The sequence below is a fragment of the Schizosaccharomyces osmophilus genome, chromosome 3 (genome assembly GCF_027921745.1).
Source record: "Schizosaccharomyces osmophilus chromosome 3, complete sequence".
NCBI classification, from domain to species: Eukaryota; Fungi; Ascomycota; class Schizosaccharomycetes; order Schizosaccharomycetales; family Schizosaccharomycetaceae; genus Schizosaccharomyces; species Schizosaccharomyces osmophilus.
In genome coordinates, this window is record NC_079240.1 from 690,783 (window position 1) to 704,658 (window position 13,876).

The 13,876-nt window shown below is 38.7% G+C and overlaps 6 protein-coding genes across 6 annotated transcripts; 2 read left to right on the forward strand and 4 right to left on the reverse strand.

The window, feature by feature from the left end:
- Positions 1-444: 444 nt before the first annotated feature.
- On the reverse strand, positions 445-1,410 carry SOMG_04368 (pseudouridine-5'-phosphatase; the record flags this gene model as incomplete). The annotated part of the gene is made up of 4 exons (XM_056183154.1): positions 445-1,016; positions 1,065-1,127; positions 1,183-1,225; positions 1,378-1,410. The coding sequence occupies 4 exons, from the start codon at positions 1,408-1,410 to the stop codon at positions 445-447; spliced, it is 711 nt and encodes a 236-aa protein (XP_056039582.1).
- A 1,605-nt stretch (positions 1,411-3,015) lies between these two features.
- On the forward strand, positions 3,016-4,189 carry tal1 (transaldolase Tal1; the record flags this gene model as incomplete). Its single annotated transcript, XM_056183155.1, has 2 exons — positions 3,016-3,019; positions 3,213-4,189. 2 exons carry the CDS (start codon positions 3,016-3,018, stop codon positions 4,187-4,189), a joined length of 981 nt encoding a protein of 326 aa, XP_056039586.1.
- Positions 4,190-4,481: 292 nt separating this feature from the next.
- dcr2 (serine/threonine protein phosphatase Dcr2) lies at positions 4,482-6,008 on the reverse strand (the record flags this gene model as incomplete). Its single annotated transcript, XM_056183156.1, has 1 exon — positions 4,482-6,008. The coding sequence occupies one exon, from the start codon at positions 6,006-6,008 to the stop codon at positions 4,482-4,484; it is 1,527 nt and encodes a 508-aa protein (XP_056039833.1).
- Positions 6,009-6,426: 418 nt separating this feature from the next.
- On the forward strand, positions 6,427-6,998 carry rpb6 (DNA-directed RNA polymerase I, II and III subunit Rpb6; the record flags this gene model as incomplete). The annotated part of the gene is made up of 2 exons (XM_056183157.1): positions 6,427-6,695; positions 6,845-6,998. The coding sequence occupies 2 exons, from the start codon at positions 6,427-6,429 to the stop codon at positions 6,996-6,998; spliced, it is 423 nt and encodes a 140-aa protein (XP_056039779.1).
- Positions 6,999-7,415: 417 nt separating this feature from the next.
- Positions 7,416-8,749, reverse strand: mmt1 (mitochondrial (zinc or iron) ion transmembrane transporter Mmt1; the record flags this gene model as incomplete). The annotated part of the gene is made up of 3 exons (XM_056183158.1): positions 7,416-7,939; positions 7,998-8,434; positions 8,511-8,749. 3 exons carry the CDS (start codon positions 8,747-8,749, stop codon positions 7,416-7,418), a joined length of 1,200 nt encoding a protein of 399 aa, XP_056039832.1.
- Positions 8,750-9,520: 771 nt separating this feature from the next.
- spc7 (NMS complex subunit, Spc105/KNL-1 family member, blinkin, Spc7) lies at positions 9,521-13,261 on the reverse strand (the record flags this gene model as incomplete). The annotated part of the gene is made up of 1 exon (XM_056183159.1): positions 9,521-13,261. One exon carries the CDS (start codon positions 13,259-13,261, stop codon positions 9,521-9,523), a length of 3,741 nt encoding a protein of 1,246 aa, XP_056039830.1.
- Between the last annotated feature and the right edge of the window lie 615 nt (positions 13,262-13,876).

Here is a 13,876-nt window from a genome sequence, read left to right on the forward strand (position 1 = left end):
GCGTCTTTGGTAGTTGGAAGAGGACAATTTCAACATGCCTTCAGAGGATACCGGCCAAAACAGTTTCTTGCCAATCAGAGGCAAGAGAACATGTATCTTTTCAATGAAAAGTAAAGTATCGGGCTTTTCACTAATACTTAGGAATCTTCTTTTTCTTTTTGTTATGAATGAAAATTTGTCTTTCTAGACTGGTGTGTTTTCTGAAGTAAAAATCATTTTTATCTGATCTCCGTATAAGTTTCTTGAGTAGTTTCTATATTATTTTTCTATAAAATGATCAATAATTGTAAACCAGGAATCAAAAGGAATCGGAACAAAAACGTTTGATAGGAAGTTTGCAATTCAAAATATGTTTGATAGACGTAGATGGTATACAGTACAAGATAAATGAAAAACAATTGGAGCTCTATAACAGTAGCACGGTGCAAAGAATAAGAAAGAGAATTACAGCTTGCGTAAGTCGACTTCCTTTAGTGATGAACACTTGATGATATCCTTGTCTGCGGCTTGCTCAGGAGACAGAGAGAAAAAAGGGAGAAGCTTGGGATCAGGAACCCAAATTACTCTCATATTAGCAGCCCTTCCTGATTCAAGTCCCAGTATGGAGTCTTCAAAAACAAGACAATCCCTTGCTTCAACCTCTGGTTCTCCCTTTGAACGGAGCTTTTCGTTTATGACTTCCAAAGCGATGAACCAGATGTCGGGGTTTGGCTTTCCACGGCCAGGATGCAAACGATTGTCATCTCCTGTCACAATGTTGTTTTCAAAAAGCTGAAACATGTCTCCTAAATGGCCAGTTTTTCTTTCGAAATTGTAAGTATCACTAGAGGTAGCGAGTGCCACTGGAATATTAAGCGTTTTACATTGACGTAAAAGCTCTAATGCTCCAGGCAAAGGCTGAGTTTGTTTCCAAAGTTCAGATTGCAATTCACGCTGCATTTGAACGTATTGCTCGTAGGACAAGTCTAACTTGGACCATTCCAGAAAAATGTGACAAGCTTCTCGAGATGGTCGGCCTTGTTTTATGATGGTTAGTTGTGCCATGTATACAATGGTGTGCATACCCATCATTTGCGCCTTGATTTCCATGGGAAAAGAACCTTTTTGGTACCGTTCCAATATGATGTCTTGAAGTAAGGATTAGTTTCGACGAGAAAGAAAAAGAAAATAGAAAAGGCGTACTTGTGCTTTTTGTGTAAATGGTCTCCGTGTCTAATAAAAGACCCTGTTCCTCGTTAGTATCCCATACTAAACCATGCAATCCATAGACCACCGTATGGAGAAAAAGCCAACAGTTTGTCCTTCATTAAAACCGGTTTGGTAAAACATATAATAACATGGAATTTCTCCAGTTTCTGGGGCTCAAATACTACTTACGTCCATATCGAATAGACAAGCTTTAGGAAGCATCTTGGCGTTTGAAGAGGGTTAAATTGAAATTTAAAATTTCTAAACCTATCGATCCAGAAATGGAAACTGTGGTCAAACTTGGAGAATTTCAATTTCAAGGCTTTGTGATTTTTGGTCAGTCAAGATGTATACGTATGGGTAGTATAGATCCTTAAAGAAAAATAGGGATTCCATATTTGGTTGAAAGTTTTATTGAAAAAGATAACTTGATGAAACACAATTAAAGAGTTGTTGCTGAGATGAATTATTATTTGCTAAAAAAATTATCCTTTTTAGGAAAATTAAGTCAGCGCCAAATTGACCAAAGAGGAGATCATTCATGAAGAGAAAATCCCGAAAACAAGGATGTTGCATGTTGGTATTTTGCTTATAATTCCCTTTTATTCCCCCATGCGATCCACTTGAGATATTCAACAAAAACACTGGTTCGTGAAAGCGGACATTTCCAGTAGAAGATTCCATTGCTTCGCGACTTGTACCACTTGAGGTAATCTATGGCGATTGTGCTTTAGCCAAGAACTCTGAAATCGTTTTGAGCTGAAAGGCAGCACCTTCAATCCCTACAAGTCTTTTGTCACCAAGTTTTCCATCAAAGAAAACGTTTCCTCACGAGTTTGATCTGATAAACTGATAAAATAGATCAGAGGAAAATGGGGTATGTCACAAAAATCACTTTGTGGAGTACGGGTAAAACCAATTGAAGATCCACATCAAAGGCGTTTGTTTTATGTAAATTTCTTTTTTGTTTGACTTTCGAATTCAACGACCTCACCCAACGAAGTCTTTGGGGCAATGATTTACGAGAGCAAAACTTTGCCAACTAATTAATTTCCCTGTCATTGCTGAACGATAATTTCATTTCCCGCCCTTGTTGGCCGTACGAAAATCGAGAACGCATATAACCTTGTATACTTGCTTGTTTTGTGAATGACAATTGGTATAACTTTTGGTTTTCTTTTACGTTTTTATTGACTCGATGGTAGCATTTGCATTCGTTTTATGCATGAATACGCCGAGCACAATTTAATGAATCTTTTCTCTCCATCCATATGTAAAGGACTTTCCTATCAGATCAACATGTATGTTAGGTTGCTTTACAACAGAAAAATATCAAGAAACAGTATACTATGGCGAGTTTCTTCTGACCTTCAAAAATTGATCTCACAGTATAGAAATAAAATTGACCCTTCTAGATCTAGAAACAATCATAATAACTTTCGTCCCTATGCTGCAAGATTTTAATCCACTAGTCCTACAAGTCTTTCAGTTAAAGTGTCTTTAATGCCGAAAATCCCGTACTTTCCAAACTGCTGCACACATTACATGGTTTCCTTCTTCAAGCCGGATGGACTTTCTATTTGACCATTTGGATTGTTTCTTTCCAAGTGGTCATTTCCTTTAATGATAGCAAGATCGATGCGCCAAACATTATGGGGAAACCGGAAAGTGACAAGCAAACCCAAAGGAAGGACAAAGGAAATGTTGCGGAATCATTATGGAAAATTCTATGGCTTTTGTTTGTTCGCGCGAAGGTATAGTGGAGACATGATTTTACAAAAGCTCCCTCACCCTCCTTGAAATCCACTATCTTATATAATCTACTTAATGCGTACGAACCTACCATCTTCAATTACCCACCACATATAAAAAGGTAAGAATATCTGCAAGTAACTACGCGATTCATCGATTTTTTGATTGATTTTCTTTTTTTGCTGTAAGAGTTTTTGTCTTGAAATTAAGAAAATTCGCGTCAATTGTGCCATCTGAAACTAACCGATATATTTAGTTACAAAATCTTTTAGTAAACATGTCATCTTCTTTAGAACAACTCAAGAATACCGGAACCGTTGTCGTTTCTGACACTGGTGACTTTGAGTCCATCGCCAAATACAAGCCTGAAGATGCTACTACCAACCCCTCTTTGATTTTGGCCGCCTCCAAGAAACCCCAATATGCTGCTCTTGTCGACGCCGCCGTCGAATATTCGAAGAAGAAGGGTGGTTCTCTCGAGGAAAGAATTGAAAACGCTTTTGACCGTCTTCTCATTGAGTTCGGTACCAAGATTCTTGCCATCGTCCCCGGCCGTGTTTCCACTGAAGTTGATGCTCGCTTTTCTTTCGATACCAAGACTACCATCGAAAAGGCCCATCAATTGATTAAGCTTTACGAAGAAGAAGGTATCAAGCGTGAACGTGTTTTGATCAAGATTGCTTCCACCTATGAGGGTATCCAAGCCGCTAAGCAGTTGGAACAAGAAGGTATCCACTGCAACTTGACCCTCCTTTTCTCCTTCGTCCAAGCTGTCGCTTGTGCTGAAGCCAACGTTACCCTCATTTCTCCTTTCGTTGGCCGTATCCTTGATTTCTTCAAGGCCAAGAACAACCGTGATTACGCTCCTCACGAAGATCCTGGTGTCCTTAGTGTCAGCCAAATCTACAACTACTACAAGAAATACAACTACAAGACCATTGTCATGGGTGCTTCCTTCCGTAACATCGGTGAGATCCAGGAGCTTGCTGGTGTCGATTTCTTGACTATCTCTCCCGCTCTTCTTGAACAACTGAATAACAGCCAAGAGCCTGTTCCCAAGAAGCTTGATGCCTCTCAAGCTCATGGTCTTGACATTGAAAAGGTCTCTTTCCTTAACGACGAGTCCAAGTTCCGTTTCAACTTTAACAACGATGAAATGGCCGTCAGCAAGTTAGCTACCGGTATCAGTGCCTTCGCCAAGGATGCCGATACTCTTCGTGGTCTTTTGAAGGAAAAGCTCCAAGCTTAAGCTGCTTCAATGTAATGTCTATTTCTTTCATCAGAAATTTCATGTTTTACTTAGTTTTTTCTATATTATTAAATACCTTTTTTATTTGACTGTTTATTCCCTTGTGATCTATAAGCTTACGGAATAGGCAAATCTTTACCTTGTTTTTCGATGTCATATGGTAATAATGCATTGCTTAGCAAAGTAGTAATGGTACTATGTCACTGTAAAAAAACTCATTATCGCGGTGAGTGACTATTAATCAATAAAACCGAATGAAACTGTTAAAAGGAAAGAGAAATATCCATCATAGCTAGACATTAAACGTTTGATCATCAAATATCTTCGACCTATCTTCTGGAGGCCATTCCAGTCGCTTCCAGGTGCGAATGGTGCGTTCAGAGGGGTTTAATTCCCATATTCTGGCACGCCGAATGTATCCACCATGTCCGCCGTAGCCACCAAACCCAGAGCTTCCTGCCATACAGAATCTTACCTGATGTGTCTTGTGAATTCCACAAAAATCATTCACATGATCGTGACCAGCTACAGCCAAAGGAATTTGCAATTCATTTAGCGTCTTTGCTGTCCCCGGATCACAGTAGGATGAGGAACATTTTTCTCGATACGACCCGACCATATCGTCCACTTCACAAAATTCTCTTAGTGGTATATGAAAGAAGACCATTTGAATGGGGTCGTTTTGAAATTCTGTCTTTCTTGATCGCAACCAAGCAAGTTGGTCTTTCTTAATCGCATCATACAGAGGACAAGCTCGACCATTCGTAGTTCCTGCATGTGAATCCAGTACATATATAGCAAATTTATCGGGACTTCGCAAAACATAATTCCCAACCCCAGAAATATTTCCCATTAAACCGATATTTCCAGGGACCTGGTGAACAATCTGAGCCATGTCGTCGTTAGCTAAATCTCCTAAACTATCATGATTTCCATAAGTAACGGCGAAGGGTATTTCGTAATCTACCACAGGTGCTAGTGCTTTCATTAGAGACGTTTTCGAATCGTCCACCGCATCACCGGTAATTAAATCACCCGTAAAGAGGACCAAATCTGGAGATTCCCGTTTCAATAAGTCAGTAACAAAAGTTCGAGTAGTTGCGTCTGCCATACAGTCTGAAGGACGTTCTGGAGGATACGAATCTCGGCACTTTGTGAGTTCAGAAGAAATATGCAAGTCCGATAACTGCAAAATCTTTAATGTATCTTTCTGTTTATTAAATGGCACGTCTACGAAAGATGGTTCATTGTTCTTAAGACTCTCTATAGTTGAAACAAGGGGATATGAGCAATAACGTTGGGTCAGCAAAACTGGACGACCAAGATAAAGGAAATCTGATTGAACTGGAATCCATCCTCTTCGTAGTTCAGTGGCATCGGAGCCAAATAAGCCTTCCACATCACATACATCCCCATTTGGACCGTGCTGAATGTGGAGACCATAACTATTTCCTTTCGCCATTTGAGGATCAATAAATATATTCTCGACAGTCTTTGTTACCCCAGAAATATATCTAATAGGTCTTTTTACAAAGACATATGCCCGTTTCCAAGGAAGCCATGATTGATACAAGTTTTTGCTAGAGCGATCCCATCGCCAGAATAAAAGTACAGGTCTGCAAAAGGGAGAGAATAACCCACATTCGACTATGCGAACATTCTCAATTGGTGTTTGAAGATAAGCTACCCTTGCATTGAAAGAGGTAGGCAATTGAGTCTTAACAAGCCAATTATCAAGAATAAGTAGAAAAAGGTAAAGAATTACAGCATAAACCAAGTATAAACGAAGGAAATGACCCTTTCTTGCTAAAATCCTCATATCGGAAGAAAACACAACAAATATACTCTCAAGTAGGAACAGAAATTCGTCCTCTTTGCATACCCTACTGACCTAGTGGAGCCCTTTTAGTTACTCACGAAGCAGTCAGTATGTATTCTGGAGTAATTGGAAATATAACAACAAATGCAAGCAATCGTAGACAACTCCATGCTTACTGGCATTTTGCAATAAACAATGAAATCATTAAGTGTTTGTTTACATTCGAAATTTTGAACGCAATATAGCGATTTTTTACGAGGCCTAGCGAAGCAACAGAAGGCTATTGTGAACTTCGTTGGATCGTCTCAATGTACTGAAGCGCAATGTTACTTGCAAAGGAAACCGAGAATTTCTTCAAGACACCTCTGCTTCTGCCATTTCCTTTAATTTCGTAACCCTCATAAATAAACAAGTCAATATGTCTGACTACGAAGAAGAAGAAGGATTAGGTATGGATGGTGCCGTCATGGAAGAAGAAGTGGATGAATATCAAGTGGGAGACGAAAATGGCGAGCAACAAAATAATGGTGCAGGAGGAGAATCCACCACCATATTGTCAGAAGACGTTGCTACCAATCGTACTGGTGCTGCCTCCAAAGCCATAGAAAAAGAAAGACGTACCACAACACCTTACATGACTAAATATGAGCGTGCTCGTATCTTGGGTACCCGTGCCTTACAGATCAGGTAAGTATAGCAGCCAACACGGAAGAATGAAATAAAAAATATGAGTGAGGAGACCCGAAATATGAAGTTTTGAGCCATTTCGCTATGTTGGACCTGCGTTATTCTTTGTGTTTTCTGTATTCTCTTCAAAGACTAACAATAATGCTTAGTATGAATGCTCCTGTTCTAGTCGACTTGGAAGGCGAAACAGATCCATTGCAAATTGCCATGAAGGAACTTGCGCAAAAAAAGATTCCCCTTTTGGTCCGTCGGTATTTACCTGATGGAAGTTTTGAGGATTGGAGCGTTTCTGAGCTCATCTAATGGAATGTGTGGCTTCTAATAAAGTTATTTAAGAAACAAAAAAGTTAAGATCAATAATATCGGTGGTTTTTGGATATCTCCTTTATCTCAGGAAAGAACGTCCTTGTATAATTTGAAAATCATAAGATTGGAGTTGAGTGACCAGGCTCGAAACGTCAAAGTGTAAAAAAAAAGCTTAACATCTTTCTGTACAAATGGGGATGTCCATAGAACTTCCTCAACTTGTTGGCAACTCGTTCTTTTTCCATAATTATACATTGTACTGCGATTGATATTTTACTTTGAATAGCAAAGTTTTGGAAGTTTTAGTAAAATCGTAAATGGTGAGCATCATGACGGAACCTGTTTAAAGGAATAAGTTAGTAATTTAAATCAGTATTATACGAAAAACAAAAAAGAACGTGCTTGGCTCTATCTTTAGTGTTGGGGTTCATGATGCTCTGTTACGGGCCTCAATTTTTTCCAATCCTGGATCTGTTCTGATGTGGAAGAGAGGGGTGTAACAATACAACTTGACAAAGCGGGCATGGCGTCCAAAATGATATCTTCAGCCAATTTCACCAGCTTTGATGTCTCTTGGATTGTTAAATCTGGTGCCATTGACAAAATGACATGAATTGCATGTGTATTTCCCAAGGTCATAGCAACCTTGTGAGGAAAATCTGCTTTTTTCGATAGCACATCAACAACGGTTGTATGTAGATTTGTAGACGGGGCTTTATCTAGCATTTGATGTAATGCTTTACTTGAAGAAGCAAAACCAGCTCGAAAGACAACTATACTGACTAAGCACCCAAAAAGAGGATCCAACCACGGAGCATTCAATAAATATGCGCCGGAAAGTGCAGCAAGTGACGCTAGGCCAGTTAATGCATCTGCACGATGATGCCACGCATTGGCCATCAGCAGATTAGAACTCGTAGCTCTTGCAACTTCTTTTGCTAGAATCATAAAGTTAGCATCTTCCATAATTACAGGACCTTATAAATAAATACTTACTTCTTTGAAATAACCACTCCTTTAAAACAATGCTTCCAAACGCTATTCCCATTGCCATGAAAGGATGATGCAAAATCAACTCAGAGTAATCATGTGAATGTCCTAAATGGGCATTTGTAGCTGCTGCATCTACGGAATTGTGCGTAGTTGAACCTTGCAAAAATATCGTATACAATCGACTGAAGGAAGAATTTGCAATCCCTACTGACACGGCAAGAAGCAAGCCAGAAACGCTAAATGTACCCAACGTTTCCCACTTCCCATAGCCTGTTGGATAATCTCGAGTAGGTTTTTTGTTACAAATTTTCAAAGTAAACAAGGTTACCAGATCGGAAATCATATCTCCTAACTGATGAGCAGCATCAGCAAGTAAAATGTTCGATTGCAGAGCCAATCCACCGGTCCCTTTAGCAGCCATTAATGCAATGTTACTATATCTGAAATTTAATTAGCATGCCGCTAATTTTATTTAGCTGATGTCTTGTTCGCTAAAAATATATAAAGAACACTTACAGACCCCACCAGGTCATTCGTACTTCTGGTGTTTGCTTTTTTTGTTTTAATGCTTTGACGAATTCAACATAATTCTTGTCATCTTCATGAGTATGTTTGTGGGTATGAGGATAAAGGCCGTGTTGGCGACAAAATAACCAAGGACGGTATGTAGAAGAAGGGTATTTCCGCAAAGAATTGCGCTTTGAAGTCTCAAAACAACCTCTAAAAGCAAACGTCTTCGTTGAGCGTGGTAACATCAGAAATTCAATTGCTGGAATACAAACTCTGAAAAATTCTGGTTTATATATGGTTTATTGTAGCGAAATATCATAGATAGGTCTGCCTTTCTTCCTTTCGTTTCGATGCCTTGACACACAGGCAGCAGTTAGAATTCTTTCTTGAGGAGGTTATGCAAATAAAGAACTGAAGAATAGAAAAAAGTCAGTAGATTGACTTATTTTAACAGTTACGTAAAAAAAAAGCACGTCAGTATCTATACAGACTTTGAAGACTGAAAGATATGTTTAAAAAAGTTACAGAAGAGGATAGACCATTACAAGTTCCAAACGATCTTTTATATCCCGACTCCTGACAGTTCGAAGGAGGCTATTTTCACTTTAAAGCAGTTGTAGATCAATTTCGGTTTAGCCTCTTCGAACCTTCATGATTTACTTGCACAATTTTATCTGATCATAACTCTAGATATAATTTCCTACTTGTATTTTACATATGTTAATTTCGAGTAATCAATACTGTGAATTTAGTTTATCTATGAAGTTACAAATCAATAATATGCAAAACCAAACTCAGTGCATCCAATGACCGCGAAAGTATACTTTGTAGTAAAAAATTTGAAACCAAAATAAAGTAACTAAAAACAAACACATAACCCATTATTATTAAATATATAAACGTTTTAGTATACACGAGAGTTTTAAGCATTTCCACTAGGCATTAAAGGGCAATGAAAGCGTTTATAATAAACTGACACCCTAAACACAAAAAACTGATTATGTAAACTCATTCCACTAGTGGTAAATGCTCAAAACCTCAAAACATGCAAAAGAATATGCATTTATAGACACTGAATGTAGCTTTTCCAAAAGAACTTTCAAAATTTCCGGTTCTTGATTTAAACCGTCATCATAAACGGAATGAACCCTTACGGACGTTGCTTCATATACATAAACTGCTCCGTTTTGCTTCATTAAAGCTGATTCAGGAATGCTAAACTCTATTAAAAGCTTCAATGCTCTAGAGTGAAGGTACATCTCCAGTCGAATTACGATACACTGTTTTTCCCGATTAAATGACACATAAGGCCAATACAATTTCAACCGTTCAAAATCCAGCAATAGTTCCTGTAACTGATTCCAATAAGCAGCAATCTTGTCCATTTCCGGTTTTAACAACTTGATGTTTTTCTTTATGAGTTTACTTTTGTTGCTGTGAAATATCTCAGCTATAATATCAAACACACCAGACACAGTCCAAGGTCGCTTTGCTATTTCAGCTTTCACGTTCAGATCTAGTCCTTGTTGGTGCACTTGAAGCAAAACGAAAACATGAAAAGGTTGCAACGAATGATTCCAAATTAGTTTCATTTGATTAGGTCGGATAGAAAGTATGGTCCAGCCAAGTTTCCGCTGTAACTCTGACATTTGCTGCTGGTATTCTGTAATTTCATCATATTCAAAATCCTGATTCGCATTATAAAATTCCCTTTCTTCCTCACACCGTAATTCCAAATCTTTGCATCGATTACTTAGATCGTCCATCTCTTTTTCTAAGTTCTTCTTTTTAGTTTGCCTTTCAACCAGTATTTCCTTTTTCAGCTTTAGCTCCCTTTGCAAGTCTTCAAATTTACTTTGAGTTCGGAAAACCAATTCTTTGTTATAGTGTCCAAACAATTCCTTTCTCTTCCTCAACGCTTCAACCTTTGTTGATACCGTAGACAGACTCGTACGCAACTCTTCAAAAAATGGAAAAAGTTTGGATGAGGTTTCCGAAACCTGTATCAAGTTTTTTCTAAGCTTCAAATGGTTCTCATTAAGTTCCTGCTTAATTCCTTGCATTAGAGCCTCCCGCCATTCGTACCAATAACCTTGCGCTTGTAAACGCGAAAAAGTTTTGATTATCCGAAACTGTGAATTCATTAACGCTTTCATCTCACTGGATGCTTTTCTATATTCGTAAAATAGCAACGGATTATTCTTATAAGCATCTTCAGCCATCTTTGCTACAAAGTCCTTTCCCTCGATGATATATTCTTCCAATTTCTGACAACTAAACCTGTACAATTCGAGTATTGGAAATTGCAAATAGTAAGATTCCAGAAGTTGAGCTGTCGTTAATTGAGGACTCTCAAGTGGACCTGAAATAATCGTCTCACGCCTTTTCGAACTCGTTATATTATCCAAAAACTCGATTTCAGTCATATCCAAAAATTCGTCCAACGTTAAAGCTGGTAAAACAGGGTCAAATGAGGATGAAGAAGTCTCCTGGTCCGCTTCTATCTTTTGCTTTTCTTCTCCGGTAGGTACAGCTTCATTTACGATATCCGGCAAATCAGTAGCATGTAGGGCACTTTCTTCATTCATAATATTTACGTCCATTGAAGAACCCAGTTCCTGTGTTCCTTCTAAGGTAAATGGTTGCAATTTGATTGCTATTGGAGATATGAAGGAATCTTTTTCCATTTCTTGAAATTTGCTATTGGCAAAATAACCAGAAGATGAAGATTCTGGTGCTGGAGACGCATACGAAGAAGCAGGTTGCACCTCACGCCTTAAAGGACTTGCAGATGCAGGCTTTATGATTTCATGCCAATTATTAGTTGAGTCATTTTTTCGGGGTGAAGCATTTGATACAGAATTTTGTTCTAATGTAGGCGAAAACGAAACAAAGTCCAAATCATTCAAAGTAGATATAGATTTCCTAGCATTTCGAATCGTTGATAATCGTTGTTTGCGCCTTGTATCCATATCCATAGTGGATGTACTAAACCTTTGTTTACGACGAGAACTTTTTGTTGCACTCCGATCCAACCTACTAATCGGCGAAGGTGATGACAGGGCAGCTTTCTTTTTCGGGGAATGAATTTCAGATCTACTGGGCGTTTTGACATGAACGTTACCATTCAATAGTTTTGACTTCTTGTGGGGAGGAGTTTCTTCATAAGTTGTAGGGGCATCTTTGGGAGAAGGAAACCTCTGTATTGGTAAAGTAAGATCCATCCCCGTTTCCTCTTGGTGTTCTGGTAAATTATTATTTTCGTTCATTTGGGAAAATGGAAGACTAATTACACCAGTCACATCCATAGGTTCTTCATTATCATTCAACTGGTTTTTTGAGGGTGAAACTCCGTCAAATGCGTTCGTTACATTCATTTCATCTTCTTCAGCATCAAGAAATTCATTGTTTCTTAATTCTTGAAAATCTGGCTGGGTCTCGCTTTGATGAACGGTATGAACAGGTGAAGCAACAGAATGAATAGTTTGAGTAATATCCATAGCTTCCTCTTCAGAAGAAGGGGGAGGTGAAAGCTGTTTCTCTGGAATTGTTGTTGTAAGATCCATATCAGTCGGGTTTTGTGAAGGGGAATCAGAGATATTCATAGCAGTTGGAGGACCTATGGATGGTTTATTATCTTTGCTAGGCGCACCACCAAGAGTACCAGTTACGGATACTTTATGAGCTGGACGAATTGGTGATATGTGAGAGGAAGTAAGCTCCATGCTAATGTCCATCTGATTTGAGAAGTCTTCGGGGGCAGTAGGTGGTATATCAATTGATCGAGTGAGCATCATGTCTTGTTCTTCCTCAATCCCTCGATCCAGCGAGGGAATTGACTTCGGTTCAGAAGCACGATGGTAAGAAAGCGGAAAATCATCAGTATGCTCAAATTGTCGGAAAGGAGTTTGCTCGGTTGAGCTGGTACCCTTAAGAGACTCAATGCCAGAAATGTAAGAGTTATCATCGTGAAATCGCATGGTGACATCCATGCTCATTTCAGCTTCCTGTTCTTCACTATTACGTGCCTTGCTTGACTTTATTGGAGGGCTTTCCGACACATCAGAAGAAGCTATTTGGGAGGCATATGGATAATTAGTTGCGATAGGAGAAGGGTTTGGCAAAGTAGAAATAGGGTTGATAGAAGGAGGTGAATTCGTGACATCCATATCACTGTTTGTCTCATTCTCTTGCAGATCGGGAGGAGGTGAATTATGGCGAGCATTGGACAAAATAGGTTCAGTTGTTGCTTCAGAGCTATTTGATTCGCTTCCAGTTTCAGATGATTCTTTAGGAACTGCATTTCCTTGTTCTTCGGCGGGGACGCTCGGCGCTATGGTAGCAGACGGAGGAGAGTCGGACGAGAAACGCGATCGATCTGATTCATTTTGATACCACCTTACGCGAGCATGGCTCGCAAAAGATACACGACTTCTTCGACCTTTTGAACGAGATGCTGGTTCCTTCTCCTGTGGAGCAGTCATTTGTTTGGACGCAAACATTATGCTATTAGGGATACCAATGACGGTATTATTCAGTGCCTCAAAATCATCGTTGTAAGTACGTTCATCTTTGGTATCAGGATCAAGTCCAAAGGAAGAATATCGTTTAAGAATCCCTTTTCCCGGATTGGCGCGTTCTCTGAATTCTTCCACAGCGTGTGACCCTCCCAATGAATATGAACGTTTCCTTGTTTTTTTCTTTTCATATAAATCATCAGTAGCCGCAATACTATTACGGCGAGGCGATGTTGACATCGTCAATGAAAACAATACGTTTCCAAGTATAACTTGGTTGTGTTTAGGTTTCAACTACCTAATTACCAAACTCGAATGAAGTGTGCAATATTATGTAGCACACAAATAAAATCTTTATTACGTACTCTAACCAAGCTACACAATTCAAGTTCAATGCTTCGTCTAGCTAATCTAAAGAAGTATGATGATTCCTGAGGATGCAATGGGTTTATTAAGCTAAAAAAAGCTAACGATACAAAGTGTTCATAACGCTTTCACATCTTTGTTTAAAAAGAAAATGTAATAGCCAAAAACCTGTATCGTTGGTAAAAGCTACTTGCTCTGTCAAAATCTACAAACATGCTTGGGTGAATTATCAGATCGTTAGATGACTAGTAGTTTACTATATTGATTTAGATTCATGAAAAGTAAAGGACGAAACACTCATTGAGGTGCTTTAAACGGCACCAGTTCTTTCATTAACAAATACATACAAAAACAGAAGAAGTGTTTGCTAGGAAAATCTTCTTGCTATTTTTGTTTTTTATCATTCTTTTCCCTCTTCCTTGTATTATTTGGAGCCAATGAGTGCGTATGTATATATCTTTTGAAGAATTCACATTTCACATTTCTTAG